The sequence below is a fragment of the Gavialis gangeticus genome, unplaced genomic scaffold (genome assembly GCF_001723915.1).
Source record: "Gavialis gangeticus isolate Ggan-Ray unplaced genomic scaffold, GavGan_comp1, whole genome shotgun sequence".
Taxonomy (NCBI): Eukaryota; Metazoa; Chordata; order Crocodylia; family Gavialidae; genus Gavialis; species Gavialis gangeticus.
This window is the reverse complement of record NW_017728991.1, coordinates 14,849,060-14,874,669: the sequence shown is the minus strand read 5'-3', so window position 1 is coordinate 14,874,669 and position 25,610 is coordinate 14,849,060. Positions and strand designations below refer to the sequence as shown.

Below are 25,610 nucleotides of genomic sequence, written 5' to 3'. Positions count from 1 at the left end.
AATAAAAAAATCTTACGCATTTTTTTTTTTTTTTTTTTTTTTTTTAATGGAACAGCTCTAAAGAGAAGAGTCCGGAGCCCAGATGTGATCAGTGATGGTGTAAAGAGTTGTGGGCTTGTGAGCCAAACTTGAGTCCTTGTCATAGCGTTCACTTTGAGGTTCATTTCCATTCAGTTCTCTAAAATGGCTATTAATAGTGGGGAAATTGGACATAGACATAAATGAAAACCCCTTTTTGGCTCAATTTTTTAGGGGTTGGGGCTGGGGTCCCCTCCACTGACCTTGGGATATAAAAGAATAAATAGAACTGGTTGTTTTGTTAGCTTTCTCTTTTGGGCTGTCCTAATTTTTAGTGTTTGAGGAAAGGATATATTGAGGCTTCTGTGATTAGCCTCGAGCCAAAGGAATTACAGCAGTGGTTCAAACTTGGTTATATTGTTCTAAGTGTTGTAGTTCAGTCTTGTGGTTCTAAAAATAACCCACTTTTAGTGCTTGGCCCCTGAGTACCAAGAAGTATAGCAGACAGGTTACTTGCGTTGACCACTACTGTGAATAGATTGTGAAATGTAACCATCTTGCATGGCAGCCTTGAGTCACTACCAACCTAGCCTGACTCTTAGTTTTGTCACTGCTTCCCAAAGCAGTTAATCCACTTTCTCACCCCGTGCCTTTTGGTTTGTCAGCAATACTTCAACGCTGATGGTTAAAATGCTCAATATATAAGGTTGTGAAGTTGACTGTTTTCCCCTCCAGAGTACTTCGCCCTCCTGGTGGTGGATCTAACTTTACCTTGGGCGGCTTTGATGAGCCAAAAGAGCAACCAATGCGAAGGAACAAAATGGCATCCAACATCTTTGGGCTTTCTGAAGAGAACCCACCTTCTTGGGCTAGCTCAACAGGTAAAATTTCACTATCTGGTTTCTGCATCCAATATGTGACTGCTTAAGATCAGCTTTGGTGTCCTGGGTTGTAAACTACTAGCAAGTGAGGTGGAACAGTCTCTAGGTGGGCTGCATATCTTGATAGAGTACGTTCTTGTGAATAATGGAAAAGTTTAATATTTTAAGAGTGCAAATCATAGATAGTTGGTCATAGAAGAAATAGCTTACCATCTATCTAAACTACATCTATTGTGTGTATGGAGTACTCTAATGTGGTGATCTGTATAGAAAATTGGGGACTGGCCTGCAAAAGGGGTAGTATTATTAATGTTCTTTATTGGATTACACTGGACTCCCTAATATAGGGGGAAGGTGACCCCGTCGTTAAAGCACTAGATTCAGACTGGGTTCAAATCCCATTGCTTATCATAGCTTCCTTTGTGCTTGGACCCTTTCTGTCTGCATAAATATAAAAAAATTGTAGTATTTGCCTTACAAGGATGAGGTTGTGATGATGGACTTGTTCATGTTATGGTAATGCCTCTCAAACACTGCAGTGAAGAATACCATGGAATTTCCTAAACAATTGGGATGGAATCTTTGTCTGCTAGGACTTCATTCATTGGGAATAAGGCTTTAGAGATTATGGCTTGTTTCCCAGTTAATTGACCTTTACATCTCGGCTAAAACATGTGCTTTCAGGAGCCAAGCCCAGTGGTGTCAGAGAAAATTGTGAATTGTCTGGCCCTCAAAGAAGAAACTCATCTGATGCAAATTGTGGAGACTTTGTAGATCAAAAGGTCAGTGACTATATCAGAAGCCTGATTTAAGATGTATTACTCTTCCATGTTGTTGACTGGTTAATCACCTCTGGTAAGATGGGAAGAACTCTCTTTTCTTTGCTCTGTACTCCACAGCTTCCCTGAAATCTCCATTAATTTCTAATGCTGTGCAAAGTACAGGTTTCCCTCACTTTATGTGGGTTCTGTGTGTGTGAATTTGCTCTTATGCAATGATCCTTTTAATACTAAAAAAATTGTTGCATGTGGGGTAAATTCACTCATATGCGATCTGTGTGGCGGAAGCCCGCAATAAGCTGCTTTGTGCAGTATATTGTAGGAGTGACGCGCATCAAAATAATATATAGGTCTCCTGCGTGAATCTATGCTCCTTACTCATTGTCTGCGACGTGTTTCTGTAGTTGCTGTCCCCATTATGGTAGTGCCCTGTGCTTGTGTGTACTGTCTGCTGTTGGTGAGTACCAAAATTGTCATGTAAAAGTGGTAGAAATGGGTTTGGGGGTCAGTACAGTTGATGTCTTGGAACATACCCCTATTTGTTACATTATAAAGTGGGTTCCCTTTATACAAATTCAAGTTATGCACTGTTTTCCAGGAATGCATGCACAGCATAAAGTGAGGGAAACTTGTTTTAAACTGAGTTCTGAATTCTTAAACTGGGCACTTGCTAAAGTAGGGTCTCAGCGGATAGGACAGCCCAGGAAGAGGTGAAAAGCCTGGCCTCAGCTACAGGTTCACTACCATAAATAGTGCTTATTTTATGTTTAAAAAAAACCCAGCAAACAAACCCATATACAGCTCTCCGTAACGAGAACAGGCTGACTTCATGCTGGAATGTAAACCAAATAGCCTGCATACTGACGTAATGCCTTTTCTGCTCTAAACTGTATACAAGACCTAGTTGCCAAAGGGGTACAAAGAGCATGGATTGTGCTTGGTACATGATTCTGAATCATAGGATAAAAGCTTCTCTTGACAGCAAGAAGGGGAAAATCTAAAGCTGACTTTGTATTTACAAATTTTACAACTGAGGATTCACAATCCTAATGCAAAAACGAGAATTTTTTTTGAAAGCTGTGTAGGCAGTGTAGCTGCCAGATAATGGTGGCCAATGCTTATGTTGTCCTGGACGCCTATTTCTGTTGTTGCTCCATGTTTAGCTAGTTCACATTTATTGTTGCTAACAAAGGATGAGTTAGAAACATTTTACACACTAATGAGTTTGAAGAGCTCTCTCTAATTTGGAACACGGCAGCTATAAACTTCAATTGGCTGTCGCAGTAGAAAACAAAAGTAAGCTGTTTGTTCTAATTCTGTTATCTTCTTAATTGTATTATGTACTGTATAGCCAAATGAGTGTAACTTTTCAGAGAATGCTTTCTTTTTGTACAGTAACTGCAATTGCAAATGGGGGGATTTAAACTAGTGGTATGGGCTCAGTCAAGTATTTAAGGGACACATCTACTTTCTTGAAGCTGGCTGTTTATTTGTTTAATCCTGACTGGGCTTATCCATTGGAACTGTACTCTGATACAGTCACTGATATCAGTTGCATATGTACCAGCATCACTAGTTCCTGAGACTCCTTATTTCCCAGTTGGCCTGCATGAAGGGAAATGCATTCTCTTACACTTTTAGGCCCCAACCTTGTTGAGCTATTCAGATGCTAATGGAGATGGGGACACTTCCAAGTTCTCTTGCTGAAAGTGTAGTTGAGAGCTGGTGAACTAGACTTCTAGCACCATTAGGGATTTCGTGTTTTATTTACACTAAACTGCCTGTGAGAATCGGCAGTGGGGCTCTTCCTGCACGCCAGGGGCCCTACTCATTTCCTTTAACCACTACTCTGTTCTGAGAGTCATGCTTCTGCCCACTCAATCCTTAAATGACTCTCTAAACAACGACCACCCCACTCGTGTAAAATGATGCATTTCACTTGTTTGAACGGTTGACAAACCAAGGTGCTTCCAGAGGGGTGACTCAATGGTATTTCATTTGATCAACAGGAAAACATGTGGTCTTCAGTAATGCCTTGACATCTGACTTTGGAAGTCTAAACATCCTGATGTTTGCTTTAATTTCCCTTGCAGCCCCGTAATTCAGAGGGCTATCTTGGGTATAGAGGGCCATGTTGGCTCTGTCTAGTGACTGTCCCCAAGGAGGGGATTGGGGTCAGGACGTGCCACTCAATATCAAAATGCCTTGTAAAATACAGGAAATAATGTCTGTCTTTTTTTTTTCTTTCCCCTCAGGGAGGGGAAGCTGTTGAAACTTTTGGTGAGTAACTCCTTGTTTTTTTATAACTTGTAAAGAAATTGTTCATTGATGAAGGACTACACTTTTGAGGTGGTGGAAGGGATGGATGGTGGTTGTCTAGTACTAAAGGTGAAATTCAGCTTGTCATTACATCCTGAACCCTTCAAAGTTTAATGACCAAACTACTTCTAGAGTGTGTGTAATATAGGGGAATGGAAACAAATTGTAGCATGTCCTGTTTTCTCTCTCTAACACATTGACTCTAGTGTTATTGGATGCTTTGCCAGCCAGTAGTTCAGTGCCAGGAAGATTTAAACTTGGGACTAATGGGTTAACTTGCTACTCCTGTTACAAGGGATATAGGGATGGACAGGGATGGCATTAGCTCTGTTAAAGTTATGATACAGCGTAGCACGTGATGTCTACCTGCATTTTATCTAACCCAGGAAGTAAATTTTGAGCTTGGATTATGGCAGCGATAGAGCATTTCAAGAATGGTGATTTAGTAATCTTGATATCTGAAGATACCAAAATATGTATTGCTTCTACTAGGATTTTACGTTTATATTTTACAAGACACCTGTAAGTAACTTGAATTTGGCTTCCTATGTTTCTAAAGTTTGGTATTAAGTTCAGACTCCAAGCAATATAAATATTTGTATTGCTGAACAAAAGTAAAGTTTCAACTTGTACCACCTGCATTTTCCCCAAAGATGCAAAGACTAACTTAAAAGTAACAAAATAAATGTTACATGATTAGGTCCATCTTTGTGTAGCTGTTTGCCCAGGATGTACTTTTATTTATTTATGTTTTTAATACAGGCAAAAATTATAATTTAGTTGTACAAGATGTGCTTCCTTGAAGGCATCTTTATAGAAGGACTTTCTCCCAGGCTAAGGGTGGCTCCCAGAGTCCCTAGTGGAAAGTGATCAGTCACTAATGTTGATCTGGTTTTAAAACTTCATGGTTACCTGTAGAAATGTTCCATTTACTCTGGACTGGAACTATGCTGTTTTAGCTTGGTCCTGAGTTGGACAGTATTTGTATGCTTGGGACCAAACACTTTTTTTTTTAAACAGTACAACTGCAGAGGGATGAAAACATTGAATAAGTTGCATGCTTATAAAACTAACTATTTTAGAGCACTTGGATTTCAGCTCTGTGACAATGTCTAAGACTATAGTATCTCTCTTGGTCCTAGTACATGCCAGGTCTATTGGTTGTCATCACAATAGCTTTCTTGTTCCTGAAGTGAAAGCATGGTTCACACGGAGAGGCTGGCAGACAATATTTTGTCATTGGCACATATCTGGTCTAGGGGTCAGTCATTCTAGAGAATTGGCCGCTTGAATATTTGTTCCTCTCAGCCCAGGTAAAACTGACTCCACTACTGTCTTTTTCTCTTGATGTCATGTTTGTGCCAGTCTTGCATTGGAGCTGAAGCGTTTGTGTAGTGATGCATTGTCAAGGATACTCAAGACTGATGTAGCATCTGAAATAATTCTTCACCAATCTTCATTCACTGATTTCCTTTTTAACTATTGTTAAAAAGGTGATGTCCTTTATGACTTATTTAGCACCCTGTTTTGTTGTGGAGGTGCAGACATTGGCAGAAACCTGTTGTAAAGAAGGGGAAAATATCCATTCTTTTGATACCTGTCATCTTAGAATAGTCTCTTCCAGGATTGGGTGGAGACAATGCCTCTTCCCACCATTTACATTGGAAAGAGCCTGATTAGAACATTCATGTGACTTTTACTCTGGTACTTTGCAAGTGTCACTCTTCACACCTATAAGCTTCATCTCAGGAAGAAGATCAACATAGCACTTACCCCTTCCTTATTCTGAAAGGACATCTCCCAGGGGAGACATTGATCTCAGTTTTTCTTAAATACCTCTCAGTGGGATTAATAATCTCTGACTTCTGGTAGCCATACAGCAGGTTTTAGGTTTGGGTAGAGCAATATTCCTGACTTTGGCTTTTCAAATTTCCTTTTTTCCTTTTTAAGCTATGTCTAATGAATCTTGATTAGCACTGCAATGCTTCATGCATAATCCAGGGCCAGAACCTGATCTGAAGTGAGAGTATGAGTTTCAAGACCTTTAGAAATCTACTGTCTCTGTAGAGTAGAAACAATTATAGCTAATACCTAACTTATAACTGGTATCAAATGTCATTCCTGTTATGGTTTAAATGTTCAGAGTGCTAACTGCATAGCTGTTGGCATAGCTGATGCCACCTTCACTGCTCCCAGATACTTAGTTGCCCATTTCTTATCGCTTGGAGTTTACAGCTGGTGTGGGTAGTTAGTTGCCTTCACTGACGGCCATCGTTTGAGAAGCAAGTGAGAATGCTGACTCTGAAGAACAGTTCAAATAATATTCCTGAAAAGTCCGTTTTGGGAGTTGTTTGCTTTTCCTTCCCTCCAATCTGTTCAGGACTGAGGATTAGCATGTGTGGGGATGGTTGATCACAATAAAATAGTGAGAACGCAGCAGGCAAACCATTCAAATTAAACCTGCTATCACTGGAGTGCATAGAACCCCCAGCCTCTTTTGCATCTGTCTCTAGAAACTTTATCCCTATTATCTTAGTGTAAAAACTTGTAGAAGAATGAACTTATTCAATGCTCCTCTGAGGCAGGGATAAAACAACATTTTCTCGACGGGGATTGGAGGCACTAATTCAGAGGCACATCCAGGGTTCCACAGGAATCTTGTAGCAATGCTGATTCTGAATGTAGCATCTTTTGCGTTCAGCATCTTATCAACCAAGTGATTCTTTCCATAGTTATTCCTGAGGTCAGTGGGTTCCATGCACTTTACCAGTTAACCAGCTGAAGAGGATGAGGTGGTGTCTAATGCTTATCTAGTGTGTAAGCCTCCAAGAATGTGGACATGAAGATAAAGTCTGGCGTTTGGAGAAGTGCAGATCATTCTGACATGTCTCGCAGTATTCATGAACTATTTCACTTGAAGTGCAGACAATGGAGCATTCAGCTCTCTGCAGTGAATCAATGGGCTCAACTGCAGTAGTGTCAGTTCTGCTGAGTAGGCAGACAGTGGTATGCATGAGTTATGGAGGGTGTAAGCCAGAGGCTTCTATAGAATGTAAAAATCCACTGCCTGGTTTAAATGTGCCTATGGACTGGTAGCTCTGACCAAAACCTATTTCTGATTCTGTCTAGTCACTTGTCTACATTGGTTCTTTTGAACTAAATGTGAGAGCAAAGGCTGTTACTTGCATCCCTTTTTAAACTGGCTAAATTGTGTGCGTCTCTTCTTGGACACATACAGAACTCTGTGTCTCTCTTGCTAAAGCACTAAATTGGGCAGTAAACTACTAGTAGCCTGAAGAGTTGCCTGCTACTGCATCAGCATGCCATCTATCCGTAAGCAATTGCTGTAGCTCTTGCAAACTTTGAAACCAGACTTGAAAGGGAAGATGTCATTTGGCGTTTGTACGCATGCTTGTGCTGCAGCGATGGGTGCTTTTAAAAGCTCCCAGCACTGCGGTGCATACATTTGTATAAACGATGAAATGCGCATCAGTGCTGAGAAAATGGTGGCAGTGTGCTTTTTTGAATCTAAAATGCATCAAAGATGTTTTGGTTCAAAAGCGCACTGCCGCCATTTTCTCAGTGCTGTCACGCATTTTGGCATTTATACAAATGTATGCAACGCAGCACTGGGCGCGTCACCTTGCATGTGGAGCAGACTCGATTAATCAATGTGTATAAATGCCCACTGAGACCACCTTTAGATGTGATCCATGTTGAAAACTTGACCTATCTGAGCCTGCACTTTTTTAAGTAGTACATTAGTAAGAATTTATTTCAAAGGTGCAACAAAATCATTAATGCTTCAGGATCCTGTTTAACGTGTAGGATCCATGCTAACCCAACCAGTTTCCAATTGTAGTATTATTTAGATACTGCAGTATCATTAATCTCCTTTGGATTCTTGGAGCATGTTATGTATTCCTGAGCATCAATTAAATAGAACAATCTTTTTTGTCCTTGGTTTCTTAATTCTGTAAGATAATTAATTAAATGGTCTTCGATTTTAAATTGGCCAGCCATACACTGCCCCCACCATATCAAGACCTGAACTTTGTCCTACATAAATCTTGTTAAAACAAGACTAGACACTAATAATTTCCACAGTTCCTGAAGCGTATTGCAACACATCTCTTATCTTCCCATCTAATTACAGTAAAGCCCACAGACTTATCGCTTTTAATATTTGCAAACTGACTTCAGTTATTGCAAATTTATTTATTTAATTTATTTATCTTTCTGAATAGTTGAGAACTTGGAGCGGGCTGGGTTTCTGTCTGACTTCTTCTGAACTACTTGGTAAATCTCCTGGAAGGCTTTTGAATAAAATTTGGGATGTCCTTTTGGTCACTCTCTTTTGTGGTGGGTAAATAAATTATAGACTAGCTTCTTGGGTATCATAAACAGAAGGAAGACTTGTGTTTCAGGAATAATACCTGGAAGTATTCCCAAATTGCAGCAGAAACTGATCTAGGTACATCACTCCTTGGCATACATATTGAGAAGTGAAACTTCTCCCATTCTCAAATGTCTTAATGCAGGCATTGGCAGAATGGATAAGTGACTCTAACAAACACCAAAGCAATACACCATACTCGGGCAAAGAAACTCTTGAAATATTGCATGAATAAGAGTCCTGTATGTGCTGGAGTCCTGTAATTAAATTTCAAACTGTGGAGTACACCCCTCCCCAGAAGTGTGTGGTCAGGCTTGAATCTTTCATCTTCATGCCGACTTGATTGAAAGCTCTGGCTCTGGGGAAGCTAAGGAAGGATTAAGTATCTCCTCACTTGATTACTGTTTTTCAGCTTGCTTCTTTAACTATTACGTTTGCATCCTGTTTACAGGCAGTCTTCGGACTTGGCACACAATTGGTTCCTGAAGAAAACTGTCTTAAGTCAAAATGTTACAACTCGGAACCAATTTTCACATAAGAAACAATGTTATAAATGGGGGATTGGTTCCTGAACCCAGGCCCAATATCCTATTTTCACCCAAACCCCCCAGAATGTTGTATTCTATCTTATATATGAGTAATATAGCTACATAAATGTATTATATTGTAAATAGCAATCATATTGATTTGGAATGACTTCTTTGATGTGACTTTGCTGGACTTTTTGAAGGGTTCTTGGCTGGAGTCTTCTCAGGAGTCTTGGCTGCAAATTTTTATGGAGTCTTGTCTGCTTTCTTAAAGAAAGTGTCCAAGGCAGTTTAGACAGATGTTCTCCAGGGAGATGAGCGACTCGGTGAACTTGTTTGCTGGTGTGGCGTGGCATTGCGTCAGATCAAGTGTTGTCGAGTCAAAACTGATGTCATAAAGTTGAAACGGTGTCAGTTTATAAATGTTGTAATTGCAAAACGTAACTTGAATGTTGTAAGTGGAGGTCTGCCTGTACTTGCAAATACAGAGCTCAAGTTCAGCCCTACACTCTGGTAGCTTTGTTTTTAGCACCTGCTCAGGCTTCCACAGGAGTTGTTACAGTTATGTCTCATGTTGATCCATAACATGTATGACTGCATGAATTGTGGTTTCTTGGCAAGAATTACTGGCAGGTTGCCCCATTTGGTAATGGGACTAGTAGAGTTCCTAAATGACTATATCCAAGTGTGAAGTTTGATAGTCCTTTGTGGAAATGTATTTGTAGTATTTAGCTTCTGCTGGCAACATGGACTCATCAAAGCTAAACACTAAAGCAGGCTTGGGAGGAAGCATAGCTTTTGCCCTCAGAATGCTGATCTATACAGTCCTTCCATAGCCTCTGACAAAGTGGGTCTGAACTCTCATGGCTCTGAACCAGTTGGTTTCTAAGGTGTCACCCTGCCCTACCTTCTGTCTCTTTTATCTAAGAGGAAGTCTCTGCCTTTCCCCTTTGCTGCATCAAACACACTTCTGTCTTTTCTAGAAAACACTGAGGCCGACGTAGAAGCTGCCCCGAGCCAGAGTGAAGAAAAATCCCTGCCTGCTGCGCCTGTTCCTAGTCCTGTAGCACCAGTACCTGCACCATCCAGGAGAAATCCACCTGGTGGCAAGTCCAGCCTAGTCCTCGGTTAAACCTGTTCCTTCCTGACTGTTTTGAACTCATGTCTGTTTCTTTTTCCCCCATGCTTGTGAACTGCACAACTTGAGCCTGACTGTACATCTCAAATGTCGTTCATTAAAAAGAAGCACTTTATGTACTCCATCTTTTTTTTTAAGTACAACTTTTTTCCCCCCCCTTCTGTCCTGTCTCCCCTGGATCTACTGGAAGTGACATGAGTGTTTTCTCTAGTGATAGACTTGAGGGAAAGCTTTGAGGTATAGTAATGTATTTCAAAGGGGACTAGATTTGGTTCTAAGTGTGGTTAGAGGGTTTTTGTACTGAGGTTTTTAGAACCCCCTTAGTTTCACAAGGGTCTACAATCCTGCATATACAGGCCAGCAAGCAATCAGCAAGAACTGTCCCCTCCACCACACACAATAACTGGTTATCTAAGGTTTCATTGACTTCCTTGTGGTAAATGTCTCAAGCCCCACTGTGCCATACAGAACTGTATAGTGTGGTGCTAGCTTACGCCATGCTGCCTTCAGTGAGGAGTATCTGAATGTTGGACCATTAAGTGGGGTATGTGTGCCAAATACATGGTGAATGAGTTGCCTGTCCTAATACTGGGGAAGGGACTCTTGTATACAGGAGACTTCATTCAGTGAAGGTGGAGTGAGGAGTGGATCATACAGGAGTTAATATTTGCATACAAATCTACAGGGCATTTTATTACAAATGACTCAATGCTGTGCATGATCATGCTGGTGCTTGACCATGAGGTGGAAATCTCATCCTTTAAAATGTGTGTTGTAATTTCAGGAAGCTGGACTGTTGCTTAAAAGTAAATAATATAGACATTTTGAAGCAGTGTGTCCTGTGTGGGCTTTATTTTGGTGCTCTTGCTTATCTTGCCTTTAATATACAGGTACGACATCCTGTACAGGAAGGTGCAGGGACCCCCATAGTGGGCACTCCTGCAACCTGCTTAGTGAGGGGAAAAGTCTTTTGATCCTACATCAGCTGGAGTTCAGTCCAGCTTTGGAAGTATGGTGGCCTCTTTTAATAAACAGATGAACTCCAAGTTAAACTTGATTCTTTAGGATACATTTCAATTCAACACATTTCTTGTGAAAGAAAAAACAATAGAGATTAGACATACTGCTGCCAGAAAGAATATTGGGTGTGTGTAATCTCAAACCCCTGCTTTTCAGTATGCTTATTCACTTTTTTTTTTGTCCGTTGTCTTGAGCCAAGAATTGGATTTGAATATTACTTGCTGAGATTCCCCTTTTCAGTATAGCAAGCATCAAACACGGGCTTAATCAGGAATAGCTTTGTATTTTAATAGCTACACTTCCATCACTGTGTCGTAAATCCTTCATGCTTTTTGGATAATGTGGGAAAGCCACTTGAGTACTGCCTCTGAAGTTAGTCCAAGACTGTGACTTTCCTTAGTACTTTTAAGGAAGAAGTGAACTAATTACTGACACCTGCCTACTCCTGTTAGACCAAAGCTTAATCACCCGTCCATTCTGCTCACTTGCACTTTTTGTGGTGGCTGGGGGGAAAGTGTTCCTCTTTGCTGACACACGCTCTAGTTCTAGCCTTCAGTCATGCTAGTGCCACCTTCCTTAAATTCCTTTGTACTCTCCAGAGGGCTTCATTTAGTTCATTTTTCTTGTTCCCTCTAGTTTTCACTTCTTAAAAGATGCACAGTTATCCACAAGCTGTGTCCTTACTGCTTTGATTCCTTAACTGCTTTAAAACAATCCTGGTAAGATAAAGGGGTAATAGCCCCACTTACTGCCTGGGGTACCAGTGCAGTACCCTGCCCCATCTCTGACAAAACTTCTGCCAAAAGCCTAAAACAATGCTTGGCCCTACCACACTGCATGCAAATGGAAGAGGGAAATAGATACCTTCTGCAAGCTGGCAAGTGCCTCCACGCTTGTGCAAATGGCTTTGCACCAGTCTGGCTTCCAGGAGCCTTGGCTACCTGCTCTCCTCTGGCTGGGGGAGCTCCAGCAAGCTCTCCCAGGGCCTGGCCTTCATTTCAGCGCATGGTCTCTGCCCATGTAGGTGCCTCAGACTGACCAAAGGCTGCAGCTGCTTTAAGAGATGCAGCCTCTCTGCTGGGGCTAGGGCTGGGAGGCCCCTGCCGGGCTGTGCTGCTTCCCCCTCTCCCTCCCTCCACGCTGCCCGGGGGCTGATGGATAAGAGGGACCCCCCCCCATGTTCCTGCCCCTCCCTCATGAATATGCATGAGCCGGGCCCCGCCCCTCGGGGTTGAGCGTGCAGCGGCGCCGGCCGGGCCGCGCGGTCTGAGGCGCCATGGGCTCGGGGTCGGGGGCGGCGCTGCGCGTGCTGGCGGACATGGACGGGGTGCTGGCGGACTTCGAGGCCGGCGTGCTGCGGGCCTTCCTGGCGCGCTTCCCCGGCGAGCCCCGCGTGGAGCTGGCGCAGCGCAGGGGCTTCTCGGTGCGGGAGCAGTACCGCGGCCTGCGGGAGGACCTGGCGGTGAGCGCGGGGCACGTCCCCCCGGGGGTCCCTCAGGCCGGCTTCCCGCCAACCGGGGGTCCCTCAGGCCGGCTTCCCGCCAAATAGTGCTCGGGGCTTGGCGGGTCGCGCCGAGCAGAGCAGGAGCCGCTTCCATGCCCGGGGCCGAGCGCCGAGTCCCCCGGGGGCTAGTGCCTTCTCCACGTGCGGGTCCGAAGCCGAGCGGAGACGGGCTTCCGGCTCCCCTTGCTTTTGCCGCATCCAGCGGGGGGATGGGGATGGCGAGCCCAGGCAGGCGCCTGCTCTTCAGACCAGGCCGGGCTCGCAGGTAGGAGAGGGTGCGTGAGGCACCGGTGCCTGCGAAGGTAGGAGAGGGTGCGTGAGGCGCCAGTGCCCAGGATGGTTTTACCTGGCTCTGTTTGACACCAGAAACTTGCTGAACGAAGAGGACGGACCTGTTGAAAAGGATGGAAGTTGATCTTGGGTGTGAATCCCAGCCAGCTAGGCAGATACACTGGGGTGAATGCATCTGTAAGTGGCTGGAGTGACACCGTTGTATAACATCCTTGTTCAGAGAGCCTCTAACCCCCGAGCTCCTTCTCGGCTATTCCTGACCCACAGCCGTCCTGTTCGGTCCCAAAATCTCAGAGGTCTCAGTGGGTTACAGAGCTGACTTTTTCTAGATGAAGAGTTTGAATCCAGCTGGGCTTAGTAGGGACAGCCGGCTGCCACTTGCCCCGTTCATTGTGTTTGCACTCTGGTGCTAGGTGCGGTAGAAGCATCTAGCAAAATAAACCGCAAAATAAATTGCTCCTACCCAAGAGAATTGACAGGTTTTGGGGTTTTTTATTAGCGTAAAAGCAAAGTGGCTAGTGTTAACTGTAAGCTTTTTGGGAGAGAGAGGTGTGCAGGCACATACAGCACCTAGCACCATCACCATCAAACACAGCTGTGACTGTTTGATGACAGTCACATTGCATTTATTTTTCCCGCTGGCTCGCTGTTAAGTCCTCTCAGTACTCTTTGCTGTTTAAATGCTGTTCTTCTGGTGTTTTTTTTTAAAAAAAAATACTAGCCTCTTGCTTCTCAAGCGTAGGTGTTCCCTACCTCCAAATGCTAGCTGTGAATCCCGTCTATTCAATATTGCCTCTCTCCTCTTTATGCTAACCCTTAAATTGACCTGGCTTCATGCGCGTAATGAATGCTGATGACTCTCTCAAGACTTTCATGAATGTTTGTGTGTTCATTTCGCACCGGTGACACACAAAAGGTAGGTCAGCTAGAAAGGCAGCAGTCCTGCACACTTGGATATGTCTAATCAAAGGCCGCCAGACTTCTCCAAAGGACTGTTCACCCAGAACTAAGCTTTCCAGCCTCTTCGGTAGTATGGGTGTGAGGGAGTGCAATGATGGGTTTGCAGCTCTGAAGAATGAATGTCTTTGTGCTTTGCCTTTTCTGTGCTCACACACGCTTCTTGAGGTAGGGCTGACTGGACACTGCGTCTAGGTGTGCAAAAGGGAGCTTTGTCCCTGTGGCCCGTTCAGTCCTGTCTGCTCATATGGTGACTGCCCTGGAAGAGGTGAAGGGTAGCAGTGGGGCGTGTGAAGCGGGTAGCTGTCTGCACTGAGACTAGTGGTCGCTTCACATGGGCCACTGCGCAGCCACCAGCCAGCAGTTTTTGTTAAACCACCGACCAGAGCTAGATTCAAACCAGTGAACCTCTTAATAAAAGATGCTATTGAGGTATTAAAGAAAATGAGGAACAGTGTAACTAAATGACTAGCAGTCCAGGCAATTCCCAAAGAACGGGGCCGGGCAAAGATTCCTCTGTGCCATGCAGCAGCCCTGCCATCACTCAATAGTAATTGGCTCATTTATCCTCTTGTCCCTCTTAGGGCCGGTACTGGAGTCTCACCTGACAGTAAACACTCTCTTTGCTTCATTGTTGCCCCTTAAACCCTGCCTGAGTGTCAACTGGAAACTGCCTCCTTTCCTTTTGCAGCTCAGTTTCCCCTCGCAGGAGAATGGCATCAATCATATGCATGTGCCCCCCAGTATATCTGGAGCAGTTGCACAAGGGGAAAGAGAGAGAGAAAGACCCTGCACACAGTTCACTCCTCCCCTGTGGGCGTACTCCCCTGAAAACAGCCAGGAGCTGACCAGGAGTGTCCTGCATATGAATTAGGGAGGGCAGGGAGGAAAATGTGCATCAGAAACAGAGACAGAAAACCCATTCATCTGGTATAGGCGCCAGGCCAAGTGGGAAGGGGCCTGTGCTTCCCAGTGAAATATCCTAGGCAAGCAAAGGCTGCCTTGCCTTATTCCTCTCACAGGGGGACAAAGATATGCTGGCCACCCACTTCATCCAGGCCCTTCCCTGCCTCCCGTGCCCCAGGCCATTTCCTGTTCCTGTGGCTAGTGATGCCAGCTCTGCATCTGGGGTGGTGCCCTCGCTGGGAATGATCTCCATCACAGCTTCAGCCCTCAGCCAGCACAAGGAGACCAGAGCACAATAGTGAGTCTGGGCCTTAGTTTAATTCAGAAGCAGAGAGATCAGCGGTGACTAATTAGAGAGGCATGTACACTTCTTTAGCTAAGCATGAAACTGGGATCCTGGAGCCAAGGGGCAGCGTTTTGTCATGTGCTGTGACCAGAGCAGAGTCCTTTAAACCTCGCTTTATCTGTGATAACGGAGATAACATTTTCCTGGGAGCCTACGAGGATTAGTTGCCACAAAAAGCTAAGTACTACTGAAATGTCTTTTGGTGATGCAGCAAGTCATGGAAGGAGATTGCTTTCAGCCCAATGCAATCACAGAAGCACTTGGTTTATTTCAGCCTCTAAATTCAGGCCCTTGCCTGTAGTTATGTGACAGCCAGTAAAAAACCTGTCTGGCTCATGTTGGACTATGCAGCCTTTGGCAGAAGGCACAATTTTTCATTCCCATCTCAGGAAAGCCTGTCCTTGTCCTTTCCTTTACAAATCCACACCTGGTTGTGTTACTGCAGCCAGGCTGCTGACTGGCCTATTTGAATAGAGGCAGCAAGCCTTGGGGTCCAGATGCCCTATTCCAAACCCAGGAAGTTAGCTTCAGGTGGCACCCTTCCTGGCAGGGCAAGCATAGCAGACATGGACAGGGAATGCTGGAAGAAGCTTATGCAGCCTCTTGTCTCTGCTGAGCCTGTTTGAGGCGATAGGGGCTCTGCTACTAGAGCTGTCAAGGAACAGTCTTAATTTTGCATGTGTTCAACTTAGCCACAACCTTAGCACCTCTGAAAGGAGAATGTTTGACACGTTACCCCAGTAGGACAGCTGTCTGCATAGAAGCCAGGTTCCGCTGTGTTACAAACGCAATTTTTTTCTTGATGCTGGATTGAAAATCTTGGAGAACAACAAAGCAGTTTCCTCCATACTGGAATGCCTTGCTCGTGGTCTGGAGAAATCAACTCTGAAGTTCCCAGAGTAACAGAGTCTCAATATCCCAGTCTGTCCTTGGTTCCTCTGTTTAGTGTCCCAGCTATCATGTCTTTTCTTGGGAACTAGAACAGTATCTGTCCATGTGCTTCATATGAGACACCAGATAACAACATCCAGTCATTATCTACCCGGGCTGGACTTGTCTTGACAATCTATTGGTGAGATTCTGCAGTCCTCTTTTAACCACCTTCTTTCCCTGGAAAACGTGGCCCAGAGACCCATCTGAGGTTGAGCAATATGCAATGGATAAAGAGAACAGCTGTCAGGCTCTGCAAAAGTAAATGTTGCTAATTCTCCTCATATCTCTTCCAGGCCAAGATAGTCAGTGTGTATGAGTCACCTGGCTTCTTTCTTGGACTGGACCCAATACCAGGAGCCATTGAAGCCATGAAGGAGATGATCCAAATGAAGGAGTAAGGACCCTTTGCAATGCACCTTTCTTTTCTATTATCTCATACACTCCTATAACTACTAATTGAGACTCTTTCTTTTTAGCACCGAAGTCTTCATTTGCACAAGTCCCCTCCAGAAGTATGATCCCTGCATCCCTGAGAAGGTGGGAGAACTTTTTTTTTTTAATTTTGGCTGAGCTTTGCAGAAGCAGCTTTTAGCACTGTACAGACCAGTGTGACCATAGCCAGTTGCTCTAGAGGGCATTCAAACTTGCCATCAGAGGTGACTGTCCATCCGAATAGCTGCCAACATAATAAGCCAGCGCCTGGGACCTCAGCACTTAGGCTGAGCTGCATCTTTTTTTTTTCTTTCTTTAAAGCATCTGAGCCCTAATTATCGGGAGCCAGAATAAAAAAGAAACCATGCTTTAAAAATTGCTTTGGCTGCCCATCTTGCAGTAGCAAGAAATGGCACAGGACTAGGAGATGGTACAAGAGCAGATGCAGTGTGGGCCAGCTGGACTTTTAGCACGTGCCAAAGGCAAGCAGTGATTCTGGCGTACAGAACTCTACATAGGAGGAACCTCATCTGAAAAAGCCAGCAGATTATTCAGAGCACAGAGGACAAAGATCAGAACTGCTCTGGTTAGCCACGACTGCCAGACAGGAGTGTAGGGTGAGAGAAAGATATTAAGTGGACAGGCTAACAAGTTACAGCATGGTAAAAGGGGAAAGTGGTTGCCATGCTTCAGCTGATCAAAAGTAACTAGTTTGTGTCCACTCTTTCCTGGAATAGGTGGAAGCAAAATTGGTAATTTTAACAGTTGCTTGATTAAGAAGCAAATTTTCCTTTAGTTTTGCTTTCTGCACAACAGAGCAGACTTGATTACTGCAGATCAGCTGACATGCAAGAAATCAACCCCTTTCCCCCCCTGCAACCTTTCTCTCAACTTGGTATAATTTATTCATCTGTCCACAGCCTTTTAAAAGGTATTTTTGGCCTTTGGAGACACTTATATGCCAAAGCCTTGAGTCTCTTCTCCTGCTGCCTCCTGTCATTTAACTTTACAGAATACATTGGAGCTTCTCTTGCCTTAAGTTGGTGAAAAAAAGAAATGAATGAAGCCTTACGTATTTGAACAGTTTTTAATCAAACTGGATGTAATTTGTGAGCTCCGGGCAGATGGCCAGTACAGGTCTGCAACTGGATGAAGTTTGGACCTCTTCAAAGCAGTCCTTACTAAAGTCTATTGGAAGTACAGGTCAAAACAAGCCATTTTGGTATCTGAACCACAGCCAAATTGCAGGGTCTGGAAGGGATACAGACAGCCTAGCCTTGAAGCCTGAAATATTTAGGCTAGGAGCTGTCTGGTGTCTACAATGTGAAAGCTGCTAGGTCTAATGGCTTGCTCTTTGCCCTACAGTACAAGTGGGTGGAGAAGCATTTGGGACCTGAGTTTGTGGATCGACTGATTTTGACCAGGGATAAGACCATTGTATCAGCCGACCTGCTGTTTGATGACAAGGACACCATTCAAGGTTTGGGAAACTTAAGGGAGAAAGTTAACGTGCGATTTACTACTGCTTGGGGAGGACAAAGATGACTGACTTCAGCTTCTCCCTTGGTCTTCTCAGGTGTGGAGCCTAATCCGAGCTGGGAACACATCCTGTTCACTTGCTGCCATAACAAGCACTTGGAGCTTAAGCCACCACATAGGCGGCTGCAGTCATGGGCTGATGACTGGAGAGCAATATTGGAAAGCAAACGCAGGAAGTAATGGAAAAGGGAAACAGTGCTGTTCACATCGCAGATGGAAACAGCTGGGATGTGAACTGGCATTCAAGTCCCTTTTGAGGGAATCACTTTGACATAGCTCAGGCAGCACCAAGGGCTGACAATACTAAATAGGGAATGACTCCCAAACTTTGAGTCATCACAGATGTGCATCTCCTTCAAACTTTCTGGAACAGTTGCCCTATTAAATTATTTCACCTTGTCAGAGAGTTGTTATTGAGCCAGAGGGGGAATCCTTCACAAGAGGAGCAGCAGCTGCTTGTGAGGTCTAGTACCATGTTCTGGGATGCCTGGGTGAAGGAGGCAGGGCACTGAACTCCCAGTCGTGTATCCTGCCACCCACCGTGCAGTGACAGGTGTGGATGTAAGAAAGTCAGGTTTAACAGCATTGGCATTTTAATGATCTAATTTGCTGGTCAGAGCTTATTTGGCAGCTTACCCTCTACCAGACATGACCTGCTTTATATTAAATATTTGCTCTTGCAGCCCAGCTCCCTCCCTACCTCTTTCCAAACAAAGCTACTTCCATCTGAATGGTTTTTGCCCCTTCTACTTAGTTTCTTCCCTCTGGTCTGTGCCCAGCAGCTGTAGGCAGGCTCTGAAGACAGGGCCAGCTCTCTCAGTTGCTACCCCAAGCTGCTTGCTTTGCTCTGTCCTGCTTCAGTCCTTTGGGAGGGGGATCCCTACCGCAGTGTGTTTGCTTAGGCTCCTGGCCTCCTCGACCTGCACAGGTGCACAGTAATCCTCGAGGAAGACCACTGCCAGATTGCTCAACCTCCTGTTGGCAGAAAGGGAGAAACGCAACATGCACTCCACCACGGGGAGAGCCGTGATCTCTGGGCGAGACTGTGGCGTGGTCAGGTACATCAGCGTAGTGACTGCCGACATCACTGTCTCCTCATTCGAACTGGATAAGCAGTTTATGATGGGCTGCACCCCATTGGCCTCCAAGATATAGTCCTTGTTGGTTTTATCCAGGCAGAGGTTACAAAGACCACCTGAAATAAAAGGACGCGTCTAGCATCTACTAGCAACACCTTACCTCCGACACTGAAGTTTCAAGCGCATTGGTGCAACCAGGCTGCTCAATTCTTTTGTAAGGCTTATCTACATATGAACTCAGATGAAAATGCCTAAATTGTTGTAACATGTTTTAGTTTGATGAAAGTTTGGGTAAGGACATGCCTATCTTTGGGGGTGGAAGGCAGGGGAAGTTACTTGAGATATCTTGCTTTACCTGCTATCGACTTAGGCCTTTCCTTCAGGGAGACTTTCCTCTAGAGCAGTGAGAGAGAAACCTTTCAGCTGTCTAAATCCTGGGGATGAAATGTTCTAATAATGCAATAGCAATTGTATAAAGTACATAAAATCCCTAAGGCAAAGCAAGAGTTTACACATCATTGACACCCAGATCCCAGTATAGAAAGAAATGCTCAGAACGTTGTTTTACAAGCGTTAACATGGTGTATATCATCTGCCTCCTGGTCTGAATTTATTCTCACGTCCTTCTTCCTCAGAGGGAGTTTTCAACCAAAACACTTGCTCTTCCCTATGGCATTAGGGGGCACTGTGCTGTCGTAGGTAACATCTTTTTCATAAGAGAGAGACAGAACCCTGGTCACTAGAAGTCTCATGGCAACTCTGACAAATGGAGGGTTAACAGTCCTAAGAGTTCAACTGAGCAGTTACCCTGTTTCACCCCAGAGGTGGCTACAATCCAGTCATCAATAAAGGGGTTTCTAGATATCTCTTTGCTACCTCGTACAGAGGATATAGGGAGGCTTAATTATGTGATCTACTGATGGAAGGTGTTATTAAAAGTAGTATGTCAGTACTAATTGTGTTTACAATATTTGATTACTGTCCGTTACATGGTGCACGGGTAAGGACAGTACTAACCTGTCAAGCATCCCACACTAACGATGGGTGCTACTTGCCTGTAGTCCTGCCAGAGGAAGTTGTAATATAGATGGGACCCAGGGGTATTTAATCATCCAATCATCTCACCCTGTTTACCACTTGGGATTAAATCTGACATTGCTGGCTCCCAAGTTTATATTTAGCCCATGCTGACTCACTGTAATGGAATTGTATTATTTGGTATAAATCATTACCATTAACTGCTGACAACAGCAAGAGTAATAAATTAATATTGTACTTCCACAGGCTGTCTGGCAAAACCTTAGCTGTTCACAATGACTGTCTTATGCAACAGAGACTTCCCTTAAAATAACTGTAAGAACTGAGTTGTTGTTCCAGTATTGAGGGACTGGCCTAGTCCTATAAATATGTATTTTGTTAGCACTGCAGCATGCTACTGAAATGAAGAGGAGACTTGCCTCCTTTCCTGCCCTCTCATTCTCCCCTCACGTTGTTCCAGTTATTCTATTCTAGAGAGGTTCTTATCACCATTACGTTTGGCTGCCATCCACCATTACATTAAACAGCACATTAATATCTGTCACACGTGGCTTATTCTTTCTCCAAAGCTCAAATGCACCACTGGGTCGAAGCCGTGAGGCTGGCATCCCATAACTTGCCAGTGCCCTACTAGCACTTCAATAAGTGTTTTAAATATAATCCTTACCAATTGCAAACTCCACAAGAGTCTCCTTGTCCTCCGTGAGCGCATCCAGGAACAAGTCAAGGACTTGAAGCTGCCGGAGATATTCATAATTCTTGGGATCATAGGCAAAGTTGGCTAAATTAGCCAGTACTTGTTCCTTGGCTTCTGCAACATAAAAGCAGCTTCAGGTTCAGGAAAGGGACAATTGATAACGGGGACAAGCTATAACTGAATCCACTACGATGTGACAGTAGAGCAGCTATACTGCTGCAGTGTCCTGCTTTGGTTCTGGAGCAGTGGTTCTCACACTTGTTAATTCAAGGCACGCCATGGAAAATGCAAACTCACCTTGTGCTCATTTTTTTGACTGTGGAAAAAACAATCCAGCAATTCTGCTGCAAAGAATTCAGAAAGACCCCAACAGGTCACAGTGCTTTTGACACTCTGGATTCCTATTTGAAATCTCTTGGGTTTATTTTGTGACTCGTGCAGATTTGTTATTGTAATGGCACCCTTATAAGGATCTCACAGCACGCTGGCTGAGAATCACTGCTGTAGAGGCTTGTGTTCACGCCTTGATCTTGGCTCATCCTGAAGACTACTCCCAGTTGGCACAGTGGAAAATGGGCACCTGGTCATTCAGGCTGTGGTGTTGAATGGGTAATGCCAGCCACGTCCTTTTGTGTGCTGCTGGCTGCTGAAGATGGTGTGCCAGTCCTGCACTGTCACCCCCGCTATTAGACCGGGGCAGACCTTTGATTTTGTTCATACAGTGCACAAGGGAGAGGCAGATCAGCCTGATCGGACCGGGAAGCTCAGCAAACACCTTAATAAAATAAAATTAAAAAGTTGCATCCCACAGTCTCACCTGAACTCTCCGTCACTTGAAACTCAGTGACAAGCGCCTGCAGGTATTCAAGCCGCCCCAGATCCATTGGATCCTACTGATTCTGCAAAGAGAACAACAGCGCTTTATTTTGTAGGGCCCTGGAGTCTCCCATCTTTGCTCCTAGATTAAGACAAAGATGTTTGAGTGAGTGTTGAACAGTCCCTGGATTTTCTTTCGAGTCCCTTCAGAGTGCCCAGGGGAATCACATGGGGTCCTCTGGCAAGTGTTAACCTCGTCAATGCTTGAATCGGGCTGCTGCTAAACACAGCAGGGCCAAAACAGGGTTGGGGACAGCTGCAGTTTCCCTGGCTGACCCACACAAGGATGTTTTGCTCACCCAGGACAAGTGTGGCCAACTTGGCCACGGGCAGCCTGCGTGGGCGCACCATGCAAGCCGGTCAGCAGATGGGGCAGGGAGCAGAAAGAGCATCAGGGGGGGCTGGGAGCAGAAAGCAGAGCAGCAGACTGGGCAGAGAGCACAGCGCTGGGAGCAGAAAGAGCAGTCGATTAGGTAGGGCACAGAAAGCAGAGCAGCAGTTAGGGCTGGGAACAGAAAGCAAAGCAGGCAGGAAGCATAGCCCATGGAGCAGAAGGCAGAGCGGCAGCAGGGGAAGGGCCCGGGGATGGCGGGACCTGCACCCAGGACCGCGAGCCCCCGACGCTGCCCCGCGCGGTGCCCGAACCGGCGGTACGGCGGGCGGGGACTCACGTGGGACAGCAGCTCCCCGCCGGCCCGCACCTTGCAAAACAGAGGGCAGAAGTGACGTAGCTAGGGACGCTCAGGGAAGGGCGGAAGCTCCTGCCAAGGGGCTGGGCCGGAAGTGGTTCGTGTGTCTCCGGGTGGGGGTGGGGCAGTTTTAGCTCGTGCCTGGAGGCGGGAGCGCTGCGGACCCAGGAGCAGGAGTGTCCCTCAGGGCACTCAGAAGAGGAGTTGGGTTTGGGTCAAGCCAGGTGTTAGCAGAGCCCTTTTACCTACTTTAGCTCACAGATTGCACCTTAGGAGGTTGTTGCCCTGAGTCTGCACTGAGGGAAAGGTCAGGCGCGACTAGTACTCCGTGACTAGTACTCACTAGCTAAATCTGCCCGGGGATGGCTGCTTTCCTCGTTGAGGTGACTCTCTTCATCTTGGCTTCTCTGTCTGTAAAATGGAATAATAATTCCCACTTCTGTCAAGAGCTGATATACGAGGGCTGGGATGGCTCGGCTGTATTTTTGCAGGCATGAGCTAATGGCCAGCGAGTGAGAGGGGAGAATTTTTCTGGTTCTCCCAGTTGTAACAACACCGTCATCTGGGCTGCTTAAAGGGTTTTTTCTAATCTGTTGTTTCTGCTGTGTCGGTGTTGCACACCTGCCCAGCCAATAAGACGTGTAGTCAGTGTCTTTGCTTGATGGCTCATCCTAAAGTGGGACTGAAAATCTCCAGCAAAAAGCACCCAGTCTTGACCCCTGAAGATTGCTTGGGGTGACATTCACAGCTGGCCTCCTGCTGTGGATGAGAGAGAGGGTTTTTTGCCTATATTTTTTTGCTTGAAAAAATGAAGGGACCACTCTCCCTGGTCAGTAGATGAGTGCTTGCACTTCCGACCCGGCAAGTCGTGGAGAATTGTTGCGGTTCTAGATGGTGGAGTCTTCAATGACCCTCTCGGAAGGGTCAGCATTTCTCTTCTGTGTTAGTTACCTGCTTGCCTTTGTTTTTCCCTAGTACAGACTATTTGTCCCTTGTCCCATAACTTCTCTGAATTGTTTGTAATCGCTGCGTGGAGTCGCTACAAGGAGAACAAACAGCTTGTTCCCAGACTCATGACGTTGATCATCCTCTTGGCAGGCCTGGGCAGTGGAAGATTTACTTACCCTGGACAAAACAGAAGTCTTTATCCCAGCATTTCCACCTTTATTTACTTCAGTAAATGATTAGATAAGCTGATTTCAGAAGCAAAAATTCACAGGGAAGGGGCAGTGTGTGCATGGGTGGGAAAGGGAGGAATGACATGTGTTTTTGAAATGTATCATTGGGCCGAGATGCTTAGGGAGCAGGAGAGGGAGGGAAATGTCAGAACAAGAGTTAAAAGGGAGAGATGAGGCAGAGACTGTAAAGTGGGAACAATACTGGCACCTCCAGATGTGCGACTGAGAACAGAAAAAGTGGAGTGAAGCCTGGGCTATAACAGAATCATGGGAGGCCACGGCAGGCTAGCCCTGGTTTGAATACAGAGTTGCATCAGCTTAACTGACAGAGTAATTTGAAACCGGTTAAAATAAAAGTTCATATTTAAACCCATTTAAGCTAAATGAGTACAGCTTCAGAATGTGGGCAAGGCTTAAACTATGACGCAGGGAACTCATTCCAGAGACAAATGATTGATGAAGTGAGTTAAATACAGTACTGTGTTACACATCAGATGATGCCAAATGACCTGGCTGTAGCCAGTTAGATACGGTGGTACTTCTACCCAGGCTTGTAGGTTGAGGGCAAACCTATGCTGAAACTTTTGCTGGTGTCATCAGTGGTGGGGTTCACCCTTCTGGGGGGGCCCTGGGCGGTCGGTCTGTTTGGGACCCTTGTGCTTTTTAAGCAACCAGACCGAAACTGTTGTGATGCAAGAAGGGTCTCTGCTCAACTTGGAGCTCAGTGCAGTTGCCAAGTTTGTACTCCCCCAATACCACCATGGATATAGTGATGTCAGCCAAGTTGTTAATGACTGAGTCAGACACTTCTGTAGCAGCAGAAGCCCTAATGCACAGAGCCTTACCAGAAGAAAATGCATGCGTTGGCATGGGTTATGTCATTTGGGGAGCAGGTCACAGCTATGCTGCAAAAGCACTTGTTTTGCTGGTCCAAGCTGCATCTGCCCAGGAGGGCTTGCTGGTACGAATCTACTGGGAAATCTTTTTTGGTATGAACTAGACCTCTTGTCCTTGCTGAGGTTTCTAGACATAGAAGTGGTGTGCAGAGGGAAGCAGGAAATTCGGGGGCCAGTGTGAGACTGTGAGGGAGGGGGAAGCCCGCTGAGGTTGGTTTGGGAGGTGAAATGATGCTGTAGTGAAATGGGGAGAGAGAAGGATGAGAAGGAGTTGGACTGAATGGTGGGGGGCGGGGGAAGGAGCAGGGAAGGAAGAGGGTAACTAGGTCTGAACTTGTGGTCCCTCAGTCTGTAATTCTGCACAGAGAAAAAACAAGGAAAGGGACTATCACTCTTCTGTTCTTGCACATGTGGCTTGAGCCTGCATTAGCTGGATTTGCTAGTACATGTTCTGTAGAGATGCACTTTATTTAATGCTTAGCAAGCGGGAAAATCACTTATCAGCTCAGGATGAGGGGCCCAGCTTTGCTTGTCTTCCCGTGACCCACTAGCTCTGTTTTCTACTGTTTTTCTCTTGCTTTGATATAAGCCTAGATTGATTTAGAATCAGAATATTGGAAATTAAGGGCTGGAAGGGACCTTGAAAGATCCTTGAGTCCAACCCCCCTGCTCTGGGCAGGAATACTTGATCTCATCAAGGTGTCAGTTCAGTCTCCTCTTGAAGACTTCCAAGGTTGGACACTGCATCACCTCCTTGGGAAGTCTGTTCCAGATTCTGGTCACCCTTACTGTAAAGAAGTTCTTCCTTACATCCAACCTGAAACCATTCTTTAACAGTTTATGGCCATTTCTCCTTGTCCTCCCCTGGGGCGCCCTAGTGAACAGTTTTTCTCACAGCTCCCAATGTTACACCCCTTACATACTTTCATAGATTCATAGATTCAGGGTCGGAAGGGACCTAGTAGATCTTCTAGCCCGCCCCCCCGCCAGGGCGGGAGAACAACAAAAAACCCCAAAAAGAGAAATGGGACTCAAACGAGTCCAGCCAGGTAGGCATCCAGCCTCTTCTTAAAGACCCCCAGGGTAGGGGCCAGCACCACTTCCCTTGGAAGTTGGTTCCAGCTCCTAGCCGCCCTAACTGTGAAGTAGTTTTTGCGGATGTCCAATCTAT

General features: G+C 45.3%; 3 protein-coding genes across 4 annotated transcripts in view; 2 read left to right on the top strand and 1 right to left on the bottom strand.

Moving 5' to 3' along the window:
• Nucleotides 1-10,893, top strand: part of HN1 (hematological and neurological expressed 1) — a 13,696-nt gene extending 2,803 nt beyond the window's left edge. Inside the window, exons 2-5 of the mRNA XM_019518062.1 lie at nucleotides 754-899; nucleotides 1,584-1,681; nucleotides 3,934-3,958; nucleotides 9,904-10,893. Coding sequence (XP_019373607.1) covers nucleotides 754-899; nucleotides 1,584-1,681; nucleotides 3,934-3,958; nucleotides 9,904-10,052 — 418 coding nt within the window. The 3' untranslated portion in view covers nucleotides 10,053-10,893. The remainder of the gene's footprint in view (nucleotides 1-753; nucleotides 900-1,583; nucleotides 1,682-3,933; nucleotides 3,959-9,903) is intronic.
• Nucleotides 10,894-12,323: 1,430 nt separating this feature from the next.
• On the top strand, nucleotides 12,324-18,385 carry NT5C (5', 3'-nucleotidase, cytosolic). The gene is made up of 5 exons (XM_019518053.1): nucleotides 12,324-12,540; nucleotides 16,309-16,409; nucleotides 16,492-16,552; nucleotides 17,813-17,927; nucleotides 18,024-18,385. Exons 1-5 carry the CDS (start codon nucleotides 12,355-12,357, stop codon nucleotides 18,164-18,166), a joined length of 606 nt encoding a protein of 201 aa, XP_019373598.1. The 5' UTR covers nucleotides 12,324-12,354; the 3' UTR covers nucleotides 18,167-18,385.
• A 176-nt stretch (nucleotides 18,386-18,561) lies between these two features.
• On the bottom strand, nucleotides 18,562-22,322 carry ARMC7 (armadillo repeat containing 7). Of its 2 annotated transcripts, none has more exons than XM_019518030.1 (4): nucleotides 22,272-22,322; nucleotides 21,618-21,699; nucleotides 20,771-20,914; nucleotides 18,562-19,181 (listed from the first exon to the last, which is right to left on the bottom strand). In XM_019518030.1, the coding sequence occupies exons 2-4, from the start codon at nucleotides 21,682-21,684 to the stop codon at nucleotides 18,844-18,846; spliced, it is 549 nt and encodes a 182-aa protein (XP_019373575.1). In that variant the 5' UTR covers nucleotides 21,685-21,699; nucleotides 22,272-22,322; the 3' UTR covers nucleotides 18,562-18,843. The 2 variants fall into 2 exon arrangements, with proteins under 2 accessions (XP_019373575.1, XP_019373584.1); XM_019518039.1 differs by having other exon boundaries at nucleotides 21,618-21,700; nucleotides 22,218-22,293.
• Between the last annotated feature and the right edge of the window lie 3,288 nt (nucleotides 22,323-25,610).

Bases quoted from the DNA above. Each gene is read 5' to 3' on its own strand.
- NT5C (XM_019518053.1), top strand. From the start codon at position 12,355: ATGGGCTCGGGGTCGGGGGCGGCGCTGCGCGTGCTGGCGGACATGGAC. The intron at 16,410-16,491 runs GTAAGGACCCTT...CTTTCTTTTTAG, and splicing joins GAGATGATCCAAATGAAGGA to CACCGAAGTCTTCATTTGCA. The intron at 16,553-17,812 runs GTGGGAGAACTT...TTTGCCCTACAG, and splicing joins ATCCCTGCATCCCTGAGAAG to TACAAGTGGGTGGAGAAGCA.
- ARMC7 (XM_019518030.1), bottom strand. From the start codon at position 21,684: ATGGATCTGGGGCGGCTTGAATACCTGCAGGCGCTTGTCACTGAGTTT. The intron at 20,915-21,617 runs GTGAGACTGTGG...TTTATGTTGCAG, and splicing joins TCAAGTGACGGAGAGTTCAG to AAGCCAAGGAACAAGTACTG. The intron at 19,182-20,770 runs GTAAGGATTATA...CTTTTATTTCAG, and splicing joins TCTTGTGGAGTTTGCAATTG to GTGGTCTTTGTAACCTCTGC.